The sequence below is a fragment of the Vicugna pacos genome, chromosome 15, assembly GCF_048564905.1.
Source record: "Vicugna pacos chromosome 15, VicPac4, whole genome shotgun sequence".
NCBI lineage: Eukaryota > Metazoa > Chordata > Mammalia > Artiodactyla > Camelidae > Vicugna > Vicugna pacos.
Window position 1 is genome coordinate 8,780,471 of NC_133001.1, and position 15,918 is coordinate 8,796,388.

Genomic DNA, 15,918 nt, shown 5'->3' on the forward strand with positions numbered 1-15,918 from the left:
TCCATGTTGCTGCAAAAGACATTATTTCAATCTTTTTAATGACTTGGTAGTATTCCATTTTATTGAGAGATATATATATATATCACATCTTCTTTATCCAGTCATCTGTCGATGGGCAGTTCAGTTTGCTTCCATGTCTTGGCTATTGTAAATAGTGCTGCTATGAACATCAGGGTGCATGTATCTTTTCAAATTTGAATTTTCTTCAGATATATGCCCAGGATTGGGATTGCTGGGTCATCAGGTAACTCTATTTTTAGTTGTTTTTTTTTTTTTAAGGAATCTCTGTACTGTGTTCCACAGTGACTGCACCAAATTACATTCCCACCAGCAGTGTAGGAGGGTTCCCTTTTCTCCACATCCTCTCCAGCATTTACTGTTTGTAGACTTTTTAATGATGGCCCTTCTGACTGGTGTGTGGTGATACCTCATTTGTAGTTTTGATTTACATTTGTCTGATAATTAGCAATATTGAGCATGTTTTCATGGGCCTGTTAGCCATCTGTATGCCTTCATTGGATAATTGTCTGTTTAGGTCTTCTGCCCATTTTTTGATTGAGTTGTTTGCTTTTTTTTTTGGTTATTGAGTTGTATGAGCTCTTTGTATATTCTGAAAGTTAAGCCCTTGTCAGTCACATTGCTTGCAAATATTTTCTCTCAGTCCATAATTTTTTTTGCTTTGTTTATGGTTTCTTTTGTTGTGCAAAAGCTTGTACGTTTCATTAGGTCCCATTTGTTTATTTTTGCTTTGATTTCCATTGCCTTGGTAGACTGACCTTGGAAAACATTGCTACAATTTATGTCAGAGAATGTTTTGCCTGTAGTCTCTTCTAGGAGATTTATGATGTCCTGTCTTATGTTTGAGTCTTTAAGACATTTTGAGTTTATGTTTGTGTATAGTGTGAGGGAGTGTTCTAACTTCATTGATTTACATGTGGCTGTTGAGCTTTTGCAACACCACTCACCCAAGAGAATGTCTTTTCTCCGTTATATACTCTTGCCTCCTTTGTTGAAGATTAATTGACTGTAGGTATGTGGGTTTATTTCTGGGCTCTCTATTCTGTTCCATTGATAGCTTGTTTTTCATTGCTGCATAGTACTCCATTTTATGAATGTACCACAGTTTATCCATTCACCTACTGAAAGATATCTTGGTTACTTCCAAGTTTGTGCAGTTGTGAATAAAGCTACTATAAACATTTGTGTGCAACTCTGTATGTGTGTGTGTGTGTGTGCATGTGGATATGTTTTCAATCATTCAAATAAATACCAAGGAACTCCATTGCTGGACCATATGGTAAGACTATGTCTCATTTTGCAAGAAACCACTGAACTGTCCTCCAAAGTAGCTGTACCATTTCATCAGCTGGTTCTGGTTCCTACACCACTTTCATTCCGTGAGTCTGATTTTTCTGGGCAGTGCTTCAAAAATCCACTGAATAGTCCAGGGATTTCTCTTACATTTTTCTTTCTGTCATCTTCCTCTTCTTGCTAGAGCTAAACCGTCCTAGCAGAAAACTCCCTCTTTCCCTCACTCTTTTCTTTTGCTTAGCCTCTCTACCCTTTCCTCCTCAAAAAGTCAAAAAGTTAAGTAGGGGAAAGGCAGGGGCAGGATGGGTGAGGGAGATCTCACTCCTGCCTTCCCATGGAAATATTACTGTGCTTCCCCAGGTTTGTTTGTTTGTTTGTTTTTGTCTTCCTTTAAAACGATTTAATTTGCCACCCTGGAAAGGTATGTGATGCTCTCCACCCCAAAACTGTGGGGTCAGGCTTGCCTTGTTCCTTGCTGGTTTGTTGCCAGTCAGCAAACTAGACTCTTCCTGTACGACTGAGTGCTCTAGGGACATTCACTGAACAGCTTCACTGTGTGTGGCCAGAAGAACACGCATTGGCCCGAGGGAAGTAGGTCAGGAGCCCGAAAATCGGGCAGTGCACCAAGAGACGGTTGCCTGCATCACCACTCCTGCCGTTCCCTCCCTCCCCGGGCTCCTGGGAGGCTGTTTGGAGCCCCACGATTATAAATCACTGGGAGCGGGTTTGTTTGTGGCTTGTCAGCCTTGTCCCTTTATAGGTAGGCTTCGTGTGTGCAATCCAGATGCTTTGGGTTATTGCAGAGAGGCAAACAGATGAACATAGAATGGAGGGAATTACTGAACGGGGAAGGGGGCATCCCGGTTAACTGAGGGCAGGCTGATGCCCCAGTCCTGCTGCGAACTTCCCCAGACCATTTGCAAGGCTCTCGTGGGCCACCCTGTCCGTTCATGTGACTGCAGCTTGTTCAGTTTCCCCGAAGTTTGGGTGCTTCCGCCCATGTGCAGTTGGAGGCTGGATGACCTGTGGTTGAACGGACTTTCCCTGCTAGGATCCAGAATTTCTTAAGCAGGACAAAGTCCTGTGCATTATAGCAATTTAGCATCCCTGCTCTCACCCACTAAATACCAGGAGAGCCCCCACCACGTCACTATGACCATTGAAAACTACCCCACCAGTTACCAGATGACCCAGGAGGCACTGCCATAGGTGAAGACCCCTGGGCTTGGGGTGGTCTGGTCAGGGCCTCCTCATGAAAGGAGGTCTCCGAGCGCCTCCTGCCCACTCCTAGTCCGGGCCCTTCCCAGCAGCTCCCACCTGCTCTTGTCACCCCCGCCCTTTCTCATCTACTCTCCCCTCCTCCTCCTGCTGTCCCAGGGCCGGAAGAAAAGAACTTAGACATTTTCCCAGCTTGCAGTGTGATGGAGGTTGAGAAATGTGGAGTTGTAAGAACTTCAGAATGCCTTCCCCTTCACTCTTGACAGTCTGTACTTCTGAGGATTTATTTCCTCCATCGACCCCTGCTTCTCAATCAGTGGTCTTTATGTAGTCAAATGAGTTCCCCTAAGGGGCGTTCTGCTGTCAGCCCCGAGAACATAGACCACAGTGGAAGCCTTACGTGGTGCCTGGCATTGGCCCCTCTGTCCAACCCTCCCCCTTCCCCAGGCTGATCTGGGGGTCAGATCTCCTTGATCTGAAATTCTGCCAAGTCACACTGGTATTTATCTTGGCTCAAACCCCATGCCTTCTGCAGGGTAGTTCCAGGGGTGTCCTGAGTGGAGCAGTGGGAAGGAATGAGTTTGTCATCACCCAGCTATTCATATGGAGGAAATGGGGCAGAGTTCAAGGATTGCTTGTTTTCTCCCTCCTCCCGGCTCATAGCCTACTTCCAAGCCACTGGAGGTGAAGGATGTGTACAGATGGCCTTGACAGAGCTGAGGGATGAGCCTGGCTTCATGGGGGCTGCCAAGAGGCTAATTCTGCTGGTCTGAGGTCCACACGAGCAGAGCCACTGCTGACCCTGTGCCCCAAGGATGGCAATTACGGGGCCACCACAAGGCCAAGGGAAGCTGGGATGGGGCCTCCACGGAAGGGGGAGGGGACTTAGGGTTTGATTCCTGAATTTCCCGGCAGCCAGATCCCCACTCAGCTGGTTTGCAGCACCGAGGAGCCCGAGCCCCGCAGGTGATGTCATTGCATCTGCCACTTGATCCCGGCCTTGTCCACCATCCCAGCCCTTCTCTCCTCTGGGACTCCAGGAAAGTCAAGTGTGGCCCGTCCTACTGACACCTTGAAGCCTCAAATCAGTGGCAGTCGGCTGGAGCAGGGAACCAGCACCTCAGCCTGGCACGCTTCCTGCGACCTCAGAGCCCGGCCCCGGTCGAGCCTGTTGGTGATTCAGCAGCCGGGGAACTCCAGCCAGCCCGGGAGGGCTCGGCGATACTCACCCCGCTGCCCTGCACACCCCGGCCCGGGCCGGCGGCCAACCTGCACGGGAGCGGGGCCTGCGGAAGAGGAAGTTTGACTCAGTCCCCAGCCCTGGTCCAGGTCTTTGATAAGGCTTTAACTCTGCCAGAGGGATGACTGCTTCCTCCTAGCAAGAAAGGGTGGGGCGTGGATGGGAGCGGCGGGGGCCCTCCTGGCCCAGAGAAGATGCTCAGCGTGTCCCAGTTAACTGATTGTCTGACAAAGATATTTTGCCTCCGTATGTGATTTGCTTGGTAGGAAGGGGTCTCCTCGGGATCAGCAGGCAGCACTGTTCTATAAGGCTTTGATGTGGGTCAGTGTTGGGGAGAGCGGAGAGGAAGACGTCTGTGTCTCAGTGAGGTGTTACATCACACCTGCCAGGCCTTAAAAACAAAAGTTTCTCAACAGGGCAGCACCCCACCCCCTCCTGCAGGGATCTCAGTGGCTTTTTTATTTAGTTGTTTCTTTTTTGCGTGCTTTTCCGGAAGTCAGGAGCAGCTACATTGCTTTTCTGGTGCCTGTGCCTGTGGCATAAGTCCCGGGCGGGCGCTTATTAGGACCTTGACTCTAAAGAGCCCAAAGCATTTTGCAAATATTCTCATTTGCCTTTTGTAGTAGGGAATGGATGATAGTAATCTGTTCTCCTAAGTCAGAGAGGCTGGGAAAGGAGGGCTGGGCTGGGAGGGAGGGATGGGGAGATGGGCCCAGTGCTGACAGGCATCGGAGGTGGAGGGAGAGACTCTGCCCGGTGGAGTGGTCAGGAGGCCGGCGAGGAGGACATGGGGCCAAGATGGGCCTGGGAGGCTGCGTATAAGTGAGGTCAGGGCAGCCTGGGGGTCTTCCAGGCAGGAGAGAATGAGTGAGTGTATTTCAGAGACCTGGGCCGGGTGGACACATTTGGATGGAACAAAGGGCTTGCAGAGGGAGCGTGGGAGAGCCTCTCAGAACATGCACGATCATGTTTGCTTCATCTGTGTCTTCCTGCTTTCTCATAAAGATTTCAGGAAAAAGTGACAAAATAACTTAAGTGTGTACGACATTTTGGGGGTCATCTCAGCAGGTGGCCAAACCACACGGGATCATCTTGGCACGATCTTGGTTCAGCAGACTTCCTCCAGGCTCCAGAGAAAGGTGACACTTCCCCATTCTCTGTGGTCTTCTCTGTAGCGGAGCTCCGTGTGTTGGTTTCTGTAACAGAGCTCAGTGTGATGGTTTCTGAGTTGAAAGGATTATTCCTCAGAGGATGTTGTGAGAGAAGGGGCTTTGCTATCTCTGCAGCATCTAGAACAGTGTCTGCCCCGTTGTGGGTGCTGGTTGGATGAGTAAATGCCAGGTTTCCGGGTTCTCCAGCTCCAGTGAATCGGAATCAGAACTGACACAGAGCCGTGCCTGGGGGAGCCTGGGGTAGAAGTGAGGAAGGAATTCCTGAGGGTCGGTGGGTTTTCCGGTTCCCCACCTGCATACTCTGAGGACTCACATGCCTCCAACTCTGTTTTCAAGCTGGTGACCTCTTCAAAAAATTCTCTTCCAATTTGCATGTATCCGAAACCTTAGTAGGTGCGAGGCGTTGTGCCGGGGGTGCGGGTGGAGATAGTAAGATACGGCGGCTGACCACACCAGGGGGAAGGGGAGACATGAAAACTTCTTAGCTACAAGGTAAGGTCAAATAAGGATGGCTTGGAGGAAGAAATGATTATTTCTGCCAGTCGAGGCTTTCAGAGGTTAGTTTGATCCCCACAGGTAGAGGAGGAGGCAGCCAGCTCAGGAGGGCAACGTGAGAGCAATGGTAACATAGTAGTGCCCACGTGTTGCGTGCTTACGAGGTGCCACTCAGTATAGTCCTCGTGTATCCTGAATCCCCTCGCTTGATCTTTACAGTAACCCTGGGTGGGAGCTGGATACCTTATCTCTTTTTACTGCAAAAGAAACGGAGCGGAGTTTGGAGGAAAGGAGTGCTGTGGTCCAGAAGTGCTTCAGGAAGCCCACTCAGGCAGCAGGAGTGAAGGGAAAAAAGCTGTTGTCAGGAAAACCAGGGAGGCAGCTGTCGTGACAACCCAGAGGAGAGAGGGCAGTGGCAGTAGGGATGCAGCCGGGTGGGTAAGATGGACAAGGTGGAGGCAGGGCGTGTAGGAGGCCTCGGCTTGGACACGTGGTAAAGAAGAGGGAGGGGTCGGTGATGGCTGTCGGGTCTTCAGCCCCACCTAGAACCACGGAGGAGGAGGTGGAACAGGTCAGGGGACAGATGAGTTCATGTTTGAACACGTGGTTTGAGGTCCAGGCCTCTGGAGAGGGGTCAGGGCTGGAGACGGTGCTGGGGGCATGGAAGTGAGGAAGTGTCTGTGGGAACATGGGATTTGTGTGTTAACTTCAGCAGCCCATAGTCATCCATACCAGCTATACTATGTGTATAGCATATATGCTCTCTCTCTATGCTATACACACACACACATATTATATATGCTATATATCTATATATTGCACAGTACATATACATATCCACTATATATACTGTCTATACCATATACAGGTGGAGGAAAACGGACTCTTTCATACTATGTAGCAAAGGCCATACATAGAATATGTACACACACACAAGGGTCCGTTTTCCTCCAACTTTGTGTACTCCATTTCATTTTATTTAACCCTTTCAACAGTCGTGCGAGGAAGCGTTAGCCCTGTTTTTGGCTGAGGACACAGAGGTTCAGTGAGATTAGATAACACAGCCAAGGTCTCACAGGGAAGGAGTGGCAGACCCAGGATTTGAACCCAGGCCTGCCAGCAAGGCTCCTTTTGGCTCTGCAGTAATAGACCCTGAGTCAGAATTAGAAAATGGTAGAGGTTGGCAATGCAGGGACCCATCTGCCTATCTCCTCCGCCTCCCTGATCCTGAAACTCACTCTGAACACACAGATATGGAGAATACCCCTGAGCATTCAGGTAACACCGGCTCATTTTCCATGATGTCACAGTCATGAGATATTGCCTTAGACTCATCACGTGGGACTTTGCGGCTTATGGCCACCCTGGGGTCATTAGGAAGGGCAGCTGAGTGTCCCACGCTCACTGACCCAAGAGCATCCCTTGTGGACCATAAGCTTGGAATATATCATCAAGCCAATGTCAAGACTGCAATGGAAATGTAGAAATGGAAAGTGGTCTTCTAGGTTTCAGTTTAGGATCTCGCCCATCTAAATGCCGTGCTAAACTGAAAGGCAAGATTGCTGTAAACCGAGCATGCTCATCGAGACAAGCACACACAGCCTTCATCTCGCCTGATCCTTGTTCAAGGCAAAGGATCCACCTGCAAAGTGTTGGAATAAAGCCAAGCATGTCCCCCATCTCCCCGGATGGATCGGTGGTTGAGGCAGATGCACAGCTCTGTATCTTCATAGAATTTAAGGACTGGGCAGATCTTCTGGCCCAACTCTGTCATTTAAACATAAAGAGCCCGAGACTGAGAGAGGTGAAGGGACTTGCTAAAGGTGACACCATTCATCCATGACCCTGGTCTCTGGGCTCCCTGTGACCTGCGTTACCCATGTCGCAGTACATCTGCCTTAGATCCAGAAGAGAAGAGGAGGCGGCGGTGTTTTCTCGCCTGTCTGTGTTCTTTGGCTGTTCTTCACGGGGTGGGGGAGCGGAGAGGGGCCAGCGGGGCCCTGTACCATGAACTTGCAATGTCTGTCACTTACAAGCTGGGTGGCCTTGGCCAGGTTACTTAATCCCCTGTACCTGCACTTTCTTCCCTCTAAACTGGGAGCCTACTTCCAGGACCTACTTCCTAGGACTGGCTTTGACTATTGAATGAGCTGATGCCTGTCATGAGTGCTTAAATGCTGCTACTATTATTGTTAATAACACTCACAGACACAATAACAGCTGAACAAGGTGAGGAGGGAGCTTGGGAGACCAATCAGGCGCCGGTGGGCTTCCCTCTAGCGCCCGCCACTAGCATTACACGTGTCTTCCTGGGTAGCCTGTCCCAGGTCATGGCTGTTTGGGCGCAGAGTCAGGCCCTCACTTGTGTGGATTTGTAACTGAAAGCTGCCCCCTCCCCGCACAGCTGGTTTCTTTGCTCTGTGCGTCAGGACCCGCCACCTGAAACGCAACACTGCCCGTTTCAAATCATTTCTCGATAAGACCCTCCTTGGGTAGCAGAGTGCAATCTGTGTTTTGAAAGATGTGTTCCAGATGCTGGGATGGTGAAAGAAAGAGCCTTCTGTCCCCTGAGCCCGTCTGCCCAAGGCGATTCATTCCCGTCTCACATATCTCTAAACCCTCCTTGCCTTCCCCCTGAGTTTTCCCAATCCTGTCTGGCCAGTTCCTCCACAAAATTCTCTGCCACTTTGCCTGCCATCCTCTGAAGCCGGGGTCACTGATGTCTCTGTGAGCTCCCCCTCCTGCCCCTGCCTGCAGTGCATTCCCTTTTCCTTTCTTCCTAATCCGTTCGGACCCTGAAGCCGACATCTGCACCTGGCTATCAAACCTCTTGCGCTTAAAAATACTGATGATGTCACACAACACTGCAGTTTTTGCTGTGCTATTAAAAACCCCCCATGTTGGTCGGTAAAATTCAAATGTTGGAATATAATTCATAAGAGAAGATACCTCAGAACCTGATACCAGAAGATAGCTTAGGACCCAGCAGGCCCTGGGTTCCTTGTGACCCATTTACACATGGCTGTCCCTGGGTGTCGCCTGAGGACCTCGCGCTGAGATGTAGGATCCTTACCATCTAGGTACCACCCTCACCTCCTAAGCTCCTGCTCTGTCCCTTACCGCCCCCCAGCCCCCAGCATGGTCAGAGAGGAAGTGGTGACCCTGGCTGCCTCCCAAACACCTGCACTCCCTTCTGCCTCTCTCTTTCACCCGATTCCCGCCCCTCCCACCTGCATTAATTCTTTACCCAGAGGCCTCTCCTTGGTGCCGCCTCTAAATCCAGAGCATCCTTCATCCAAAAGGACCCGCTGCAGCGTCTCTCCAGCCTCCTCACATCTCCCTGACCCCCACCCAAACTCGCCCTCACCTCTTCACACAGGAAGCCTAGCTTAGGGCATCTAGAGACGGAAGAGATGTGGAGCCCTTGATTTTACAGAGGGAACAACTGATCCATGGAGTGGAGTAGGTCAGAGCCTGGGAGCAAATACTGGCTGCAGCAGCGGCCAGAGCAGGGCATGGTCAACTCTGCTGGAGTGACTGGAGACTTGAGGATGCTCCTCCCAGGTTGTGGTCCTAGAGCTGACTGTCTGCAGAGGAGGTGAGACGGTTACCAGGCCAGTAAGTGGAAGAGGTCGGAGGGGTGAAGGCGCAGCCTGGGCCCCAATCCTGTGCATGACTGAGGGGCTGCACGGAGGGGCCGGAGGGACGCCCTGCTCTGTGGTCCAGGGGAGGTGGTGCCCGGCATCTGCCAGCAGCCTTTCCCACTGGCACAGTGGGGGGTGGGCTTCACGATGGCTGCACCTTGTGAGTTTACCAGATTCGTAGGCTAGCCTCTCTCTTGACGTTCTTTCTGCAGGAAACGTTCATCTACCTTCCAAACAGCTGACATATAAGTCCTACAACCCTGTCCTTCCTGGAAGGCAGCCTCTAGGTCCCACTCTATCTCGGGGAGGGGGAGCCGCCTTTCACAAGGCCTTTCTTCCGTTGCATGTGGTTTTCCCCTCACCACCACCCCCCTTTTCATTTCTTTTGAAAGTTCACCATCCAGGGATTCCCCTCTTGGGAGCTATTTAAACAGAAATGGGATGCTGGCAGGAGCAGCCCAGCCGAGATCCCTGGCCCAGAGGAAGGCTGGCCGGGTGGCCCTGTGGCAGGCGGGGTCCAGCTTTGAACCTCAGGCGAGACACACCTGTGGCTGCAGGCTGCCAAGCCTCCGTCTGAGCTGAGTGTTGTCTGCCTGGAGCCACTGACTGGCGGCTGTCCCTGTGGCTGTGCTGTCCCCACACAGGTGCTCCAGGGAAGGGTTTCCTGTGTCTCTGACAAGCCTCGGAGCCTGCCAAGGCCACCTGTTTCTGGGAGGCCTTCCCAAGCACAGCCCGGGGGGCTGGCAGGCGGGGCGGCTGGGCCACTGGGAGGCTGGACATGCACACCCTTGCCCCTCCCAGCAGACCTTGCTCGTAGTGGGGGAAACTGGGGGCAGTGGGAAAACCCCAGGAGGCAGCGGATGTGGCCTCCGGAAGAGACAGATGAAGTCTCGTGGCTGCTGAATCTGTTGCTTGAGCTCATTTGAGGGTTGTAACTGGTAAATACACATCTATCTACCCGGGTGTCATGGCAGGCTATGGTCAGAGGCACTGTCGTGTGGTGTGGTAATTAAAACACTGTCTTGGGCACAGGAGTTGGAAAGACTCACATTTGAATTTGGTAGCAGGACCTTGGGCAAATTTCTCTACCTCTCTAAGCCTCAGTTTCCTCATCTGTAAAACCGGGTGTTTCCATGGGCTGGGCCAGAAGGCAGGGCAGCTGGGAGGTGCCCCATATTGTGGGTCATCGCGACGACTAAATAAGATAACACGTGGGAAAGCCAAGTGGTGGACCTGGAGCCGGCACATGCCCAGGAGGCGGTACCCACCCACCTGAGACGTGAAAGAGGCCTGACCCCGTCTTTCTGGTCTGGGACCCTTTTAGGGGGCTGACCGCACAGTGAAAGGAAAGCAGAGGCCTCCCCTCCCATCACAGGGTCTCAACTGAAATTGTGCTCGAGTGGAGATTGCAGAGACAGCCCAGGGCACTAAGGCTTTGCTTTCCACCGGAACGTGAGGGCTTAGAAAGGAACGATTCTTCTTGTATTGTTCAAATTATGAATAAAAAGCCATTGTCTTTCATCTGTGGAACATGGTGGTTTTGCAAAGTCTAATTAATTCCCAAAACATCTTTGCAGGTTTGGCAGCTGACGGCTTCCAGGTGAGGAGCGGGGGGGGGGGGGGGCAAAGGACTTGCCCCAAGGCTGGGGAGCGACTCTGCCCTGTCCTGGCTGCAGTTGGACAGTAATTGCTTTCTTGTTTTGGTTTTGCTTAAGCCGAAGTCAATGTGGAGCCCAGGAACTGTACAGACCGATGGAATATGGGGCCAGGGAGGGAGGTGGGAAGGCAACTCATTCGTCCGGGGACAGTTTGCGACAGGCCAGTGGCCCTTGCTCTTGAGAGGTATGCAGAGCATCCCCAGTCGTTCCTTTTGGTACCACAGGTCACTGGCCACCTTTGGCCCAGAGTGGTTTGTGGCGGTGCCAGCAAAGTCAGATCGTGACGGGTCCCCAGCTGACAGTGCGGAACCACTAAGACTTCTCCTGCCTCTGGTAGGAAAGCCTCACTTTAATGTTTGGTGTGTGGATTACAAACTCGGCTTTTTAGGTCTGTCCAGAGAACCCTAGGACCATGCTTCCAAAGGTGATGTCCTTTGAGCAGCAAGAAAGAATTGCATGGGACAATGTGTGATTTTTACTTTCTCTCCTCGTCCCCCACCCTCGCCTGGTCTCCCCCGACGCAACTCCAGCCCAAATGTCTGGTTCAGCACTCTGTAGGAGTATCTGGGAAACCCATGCCAGGCCTGCAGTAAAAGCAGTCTGAAGTTTTTGAGACATTACTCATTTTAAAGGCCTGAAGGAAAGTCACAAACAGATCTCTTTATCTGGTCCAAGTGTGGTTCCTCCTTGAGAGTCAAAGGCTTGTGCATCTGCAGAGTGAAAGGGGGAAGGAGCGCTCACAACCTGTGCAGCGAGGGGCGCACCGGTCCTGAACACTGGGGTGGGGGTCACAGCACAGAAGTTTGCCTGTTTTCTGTGCTGCCACTGGGCTAACTCACTGGTGGCCCAGCCTCTTTGCACAGCCACCAGGACATCTTTTTGCAGTTCAGTTTTCGGAAGTCATTCTGACTTAGTTCATGCTGATTGCATAACTCAGAGAGGTTCCTTCTTCCTCAGAATTTTGCTACTGTTTCCAGAAACCTCCGGTACTGTAACGTGCGGGCACATAAGGTCATCTGCTGGCAGGGGTGGCTTCACGGGTGTGCAATGCGTGTGGTCACAGAGCCTCATGCTCAGGTGTGCCCTCGGCTCGGGGTCTAACGCTATAAAGCTGCAGTCTTGAAATTCTTAAGTTTTCTCTGTGCTTGTGTCTTGTAAGTGAAGTCCAGGGGACAGCGGGGTAGGCGCTGGGGGCTTGAGCATCAGTTACCATGGTCCCACCTCCCGCCACCTCCCTGCCACCCCTGGATGGGTTCCTGCCCCTGCCACACGGGGCCTGGGTACAGGAAAGGTTGGGGTGAGGTGCATGCACCCACAGCATCTTGGGCAGGGCATGATGGCAGGTGCCCCATCCCGGGCTGGCAGCCCCACTATGTGTTCAGTGGATGATTGACAGGGGTGAGTCTCTCCCCTCTTCCGACCCAGGTCCCCAGGTTGGATGTGGCAACACCCTCGGGAGTCAGCTGCCCACCCTGGGCTGAGGCGACTGGTTTCTGGGAAGAAGAAATCCTTGACTAGCTCTTTCTGCCCCCAGCTGGGTCTCGGCACGTCCATCCCGCTGCTGGCCGAGGGGAAACCCAGCAGCCGGTGGTCACATGCACGCTTGTGCACTGAGCCAGGGGCCTCGAGCACCCCTGAGCGCTCACCCTGCACATCTCACACCCTAAAGACAGCAAGATCATAAAGAGCAAATAAAAGGCCTCATGACACACACAACAGTGTGTGTGCAGTTAAAGCCACTGAACTGTGCCCTTAAAAAGGGTCAAAATAGCACATTTTATGTATATTTTACCACAATAAAAAAATATTTATAAGGTGTTTAAAAAAACAAACAAAAAAAACAAGCAACACATAACAAGTGAAGAGAGACCAGGAAAGGAAGGAAAAAGCTTTATATACTCTCATAGGCAGTTTTTTCCTGATTTTTTTTTAACCCAGAATACCATAATCTGCTTGCCTCATTTTTTTTTAATTGAAGTGTAGTTGACTTACAATGTTGTATCAGTTTCTGGCATACAGTATAGTGATTCAGTTATACACGTATATGTACATATTCTTTCTCATTATAGGTTACTACAAGCCATTGAATATAGTTCCCTGTGCTATGCAGTAGTAGGACCTTGCTGTTCATCTATTTTATATATAGTAGTTAGTATCTGCAAATCACAAACTTCTAGTTTATCCCTTCCTACCCCTTCCCCTCAGTAACCATAAATTTGTTTTCTATGTGTATGAGTCCCTTTCTGCTTTGTAAATAAATTCGTTTGTGTCCTTTTTTAGATTCCACATATAAATGATACCATATGATGTTTGTCTTTCTCTGACTGAGTTATTTCACTTAGCATGATCATCTTTTCCTGCTTTTTGCACCAAGGGTCCTGCGTGTTCATTTCGCACTGAGCTGCCCAAATTACGCCGCCAAGCCTGCCTGTTGGCCACTTTGTAAAACTACCGACTCTTTCCCTTTCAAGGGGCCGACCCTCGAAGCCTGGGAAAGTTGGATGTTGAGCAGCCTCTCACCTGTCCTCTCTTCTCCCCGCAACAGGTATTTTGTTGGCTGTGTGCCAGGCCCTGGAGAACAGCACGTCTGCCCTGAGTGGTGAGTCCCGTCCCCTTGGGGTGGGATGGTGCGTGGAGAATGGGAAGGGGAATAGAGCCGACCCTGGCTGGTTTGTGTAAGCTTCCCCCTGGGGCTTCTGCCCGCTGAGCTCAGACACAGCTGTCCTCTGAGCCCCCTCTGTCCTCTGTCCCAGGGAGCGCTCCTGGGAGGTCTTGACTGCGGCCCTCAGGGCTCGCCGGCTCCCATTTCCGCTCAGACAGTCGCCGTGGGCAAGGCTGCTGGAAAGCCAAGGCTGCCCAACCCACAAGCTTGAAACTGTCCGGTGATAACCCATCTAAAGAAGAACCCAGATTCCTAAACCCTCTGGTCTGCTTCTGCCCGGTGGTCTTTGTTATTTTCCAGTTTATCTTTTGACATGTGTAGTAATAGTCCCCTTGTTTCGTTTTCAAGATGCTTGATCAACAGATGGGGAAGTTGGGAAGCGTGGGAGGTAAACCGCTTGTGGGGAGAGGATCACAGAAGCATCCGTTGCTACGTTTGTGCAGGGCTTATCGTCTCTGTCCATGTGCGCTAATGTTTTTATACAATTGGTCGTGGCGAGGAAACTATTTTGATCCCTGCTTTTTAAACTCAGGGTTTGGAATTGTGCATTCTTCCGCGTTGCTAGAAAGTCTTGAAATGTATCCTTTTTAAATGTCACCATGTCCCATTAAAATGGATGTGTGTGCTTTAATTAAACATTTCCCATTGCACATTTTTGTTGCCTCCCCTAAAATTACGATGCTACATCTTGATGCCTACAAGCTATTTCCTTCTTTCGGATTCTTTCCTTAGGACATATCTCCAAGAACAAGACCGAATGTATTTATGGCCCTTGTAACAAATTGCCAAATAGCTTTCCAAGTGAATTGAGCTGATTTTTATGCCAGCAGTGTGTGAGTCTGCCAGTTTCACTATTCCCTTGTTGACATGGAGTGTGCATCCATCTGTTACTGCAGTGGCCTCTGCTGTATCTCCCTAGTTATTTCAGGGACATGCTGGGGTAGAGGGCCTGTGTATTCATAGCATCTCTAACCAAGCACACAGTGTCCTGAGCACTTTGCTCTTCTCTCCTTGCAGACCTTTCCTTTCAGGCACAGTGGAGGTGATGCCGCCACTCCCACTGGGTACCAGGGCTTCCGCAGCCCCACAGTCTCCTCTGGGAGCTGTTAGCCTTGATGCACTTGAACCCTTAAGGTATGCAAGCCCCTTGGTGGTCCATGATGCCACAGAAGAAAATGCCTCTCTTCCTCTGTGTTACGCTTTTGTGGGACCAGCGGTAGAAGGGTGTGTCCATCCCAAAGCAGTGCTTTTGGACTCCAGGGTCTACCAGAGTCTCCTTGAAGTAGTTCTTTCACTCTTTAATTACTTCCTCCATCACAAAGGGCTCAGATGGAAATATATAGGGAGGGGCACGATACCTTCATGACTTCCCCATGCTGTTTTCAGAAGTGCCACAACCCCCCTCCTGGGATGCATTTACCCCCAGGTGCATTCCCAGCCCCTCCTGGTCCTCACTGTAGGAGCTGGTAGGCCAAGAGCCAGGTTCTCCTCTGAGTCACTTGGCAGGTGACAGTTTGCAGTCGTGGCAAATGCTGATACTACCTCCACCAGGATGTTGTACCCGAGCCAGTTCCCTCAAGCCTGGTGTGGTTCCTGCCAAGGCCCTTTGGGGTCTTTCAGGCTCTCCTGGGTAGACGTGGGGAAACCTGTGCCATTTATTCAGAAAATGACGGTTCTTGCTGCAGGAGTGATCAACCTCTGTTCCATCATTCCTTTCTGGACTTGCTCCTGTGAGCTCGTCTCTGATATCAACAAGTGCCTGAGGCTTACCCTCCCTCGTGATGATGTGGATTCGGAAGACAGTGGTTGTGTCCTGCTCTGCTGCACGTTACCTCATAACTGGCTGAGGGCCACTCTGTGGCCCAACGTAGTGGATGAGAATGGAGCCAGTGCCACAGCTGCTAGTGTCCAGGGGGCCTTGAGATCCCAGAGTTGGTTGATGGTCGGTGGAGGAGGGAGGTGGGCTGCCAGTCTGGCCTCTGCATTGCTCTCCGTTTGATGGGTTACTTAGCAATGGAACTTGTGCCCCAGAGAGGTTAATGGAATCGTTCTTTTCGTGTTAACTTACTCTCTTCCCTGCCGCATTGGACCCACACAGAAGTCCAGAGACGGTTGGGCTTGTAGATAAGTCCAGATGGTGATAACCGTGTCATAGCACCTCTCCGAGGGCTAAGGCGTTAAGGCTAAATTGGGCTTGTTTGTCCAACATTGTCTTCCTTTAGAAGGCCCTTCCTGTCTCCCAGAAGGCTCTCCAGGCCCTTGACCTTGACCTCCCTATCCCTCCCCTACTCTGTCCTCTCGAGACATGGCTGAAACCCTGTTGTCTGTGCAGCTCAAACTAGGGACCACTCCCACCAGCCACTCTCACAACCCCAGCTTTGGAATATGTGCGTATTTCACTGTCTGTTGACTAATTCAATAGGTAAAACTATTTGTTAATGTTTATAATAGAAATCTTCATACATAGAGGAGACAGAATAGTGGAATCCATCCCCATATATCCATGTCCCGGCTTCAA

At 51.0% G+C, this 15,918-nt stretch overlaps 1 protein-coding gene across 1 annotated transcript in view; it reads left to right on the top strand.

Moving 5' to 3' along the window:
- The window catches only part of TGFA (transforming growth factor alpha), a 105,193-nt gene that overhangs the window by 21,968 nt on the left and 67,307 nt on the right, over positions 1–15,918 (top strand). Inside the window, exon 2 of the mRNA XM_015237067.3 lies at positions 13,284–13,337. Coding sequence (XP_015092553.1) covers positions 13,284–13,337 — 54 coding nt within the window. The remainder of the gene's footprint in view (positions 1–13,283; positions 13,338–15,918) is intronic.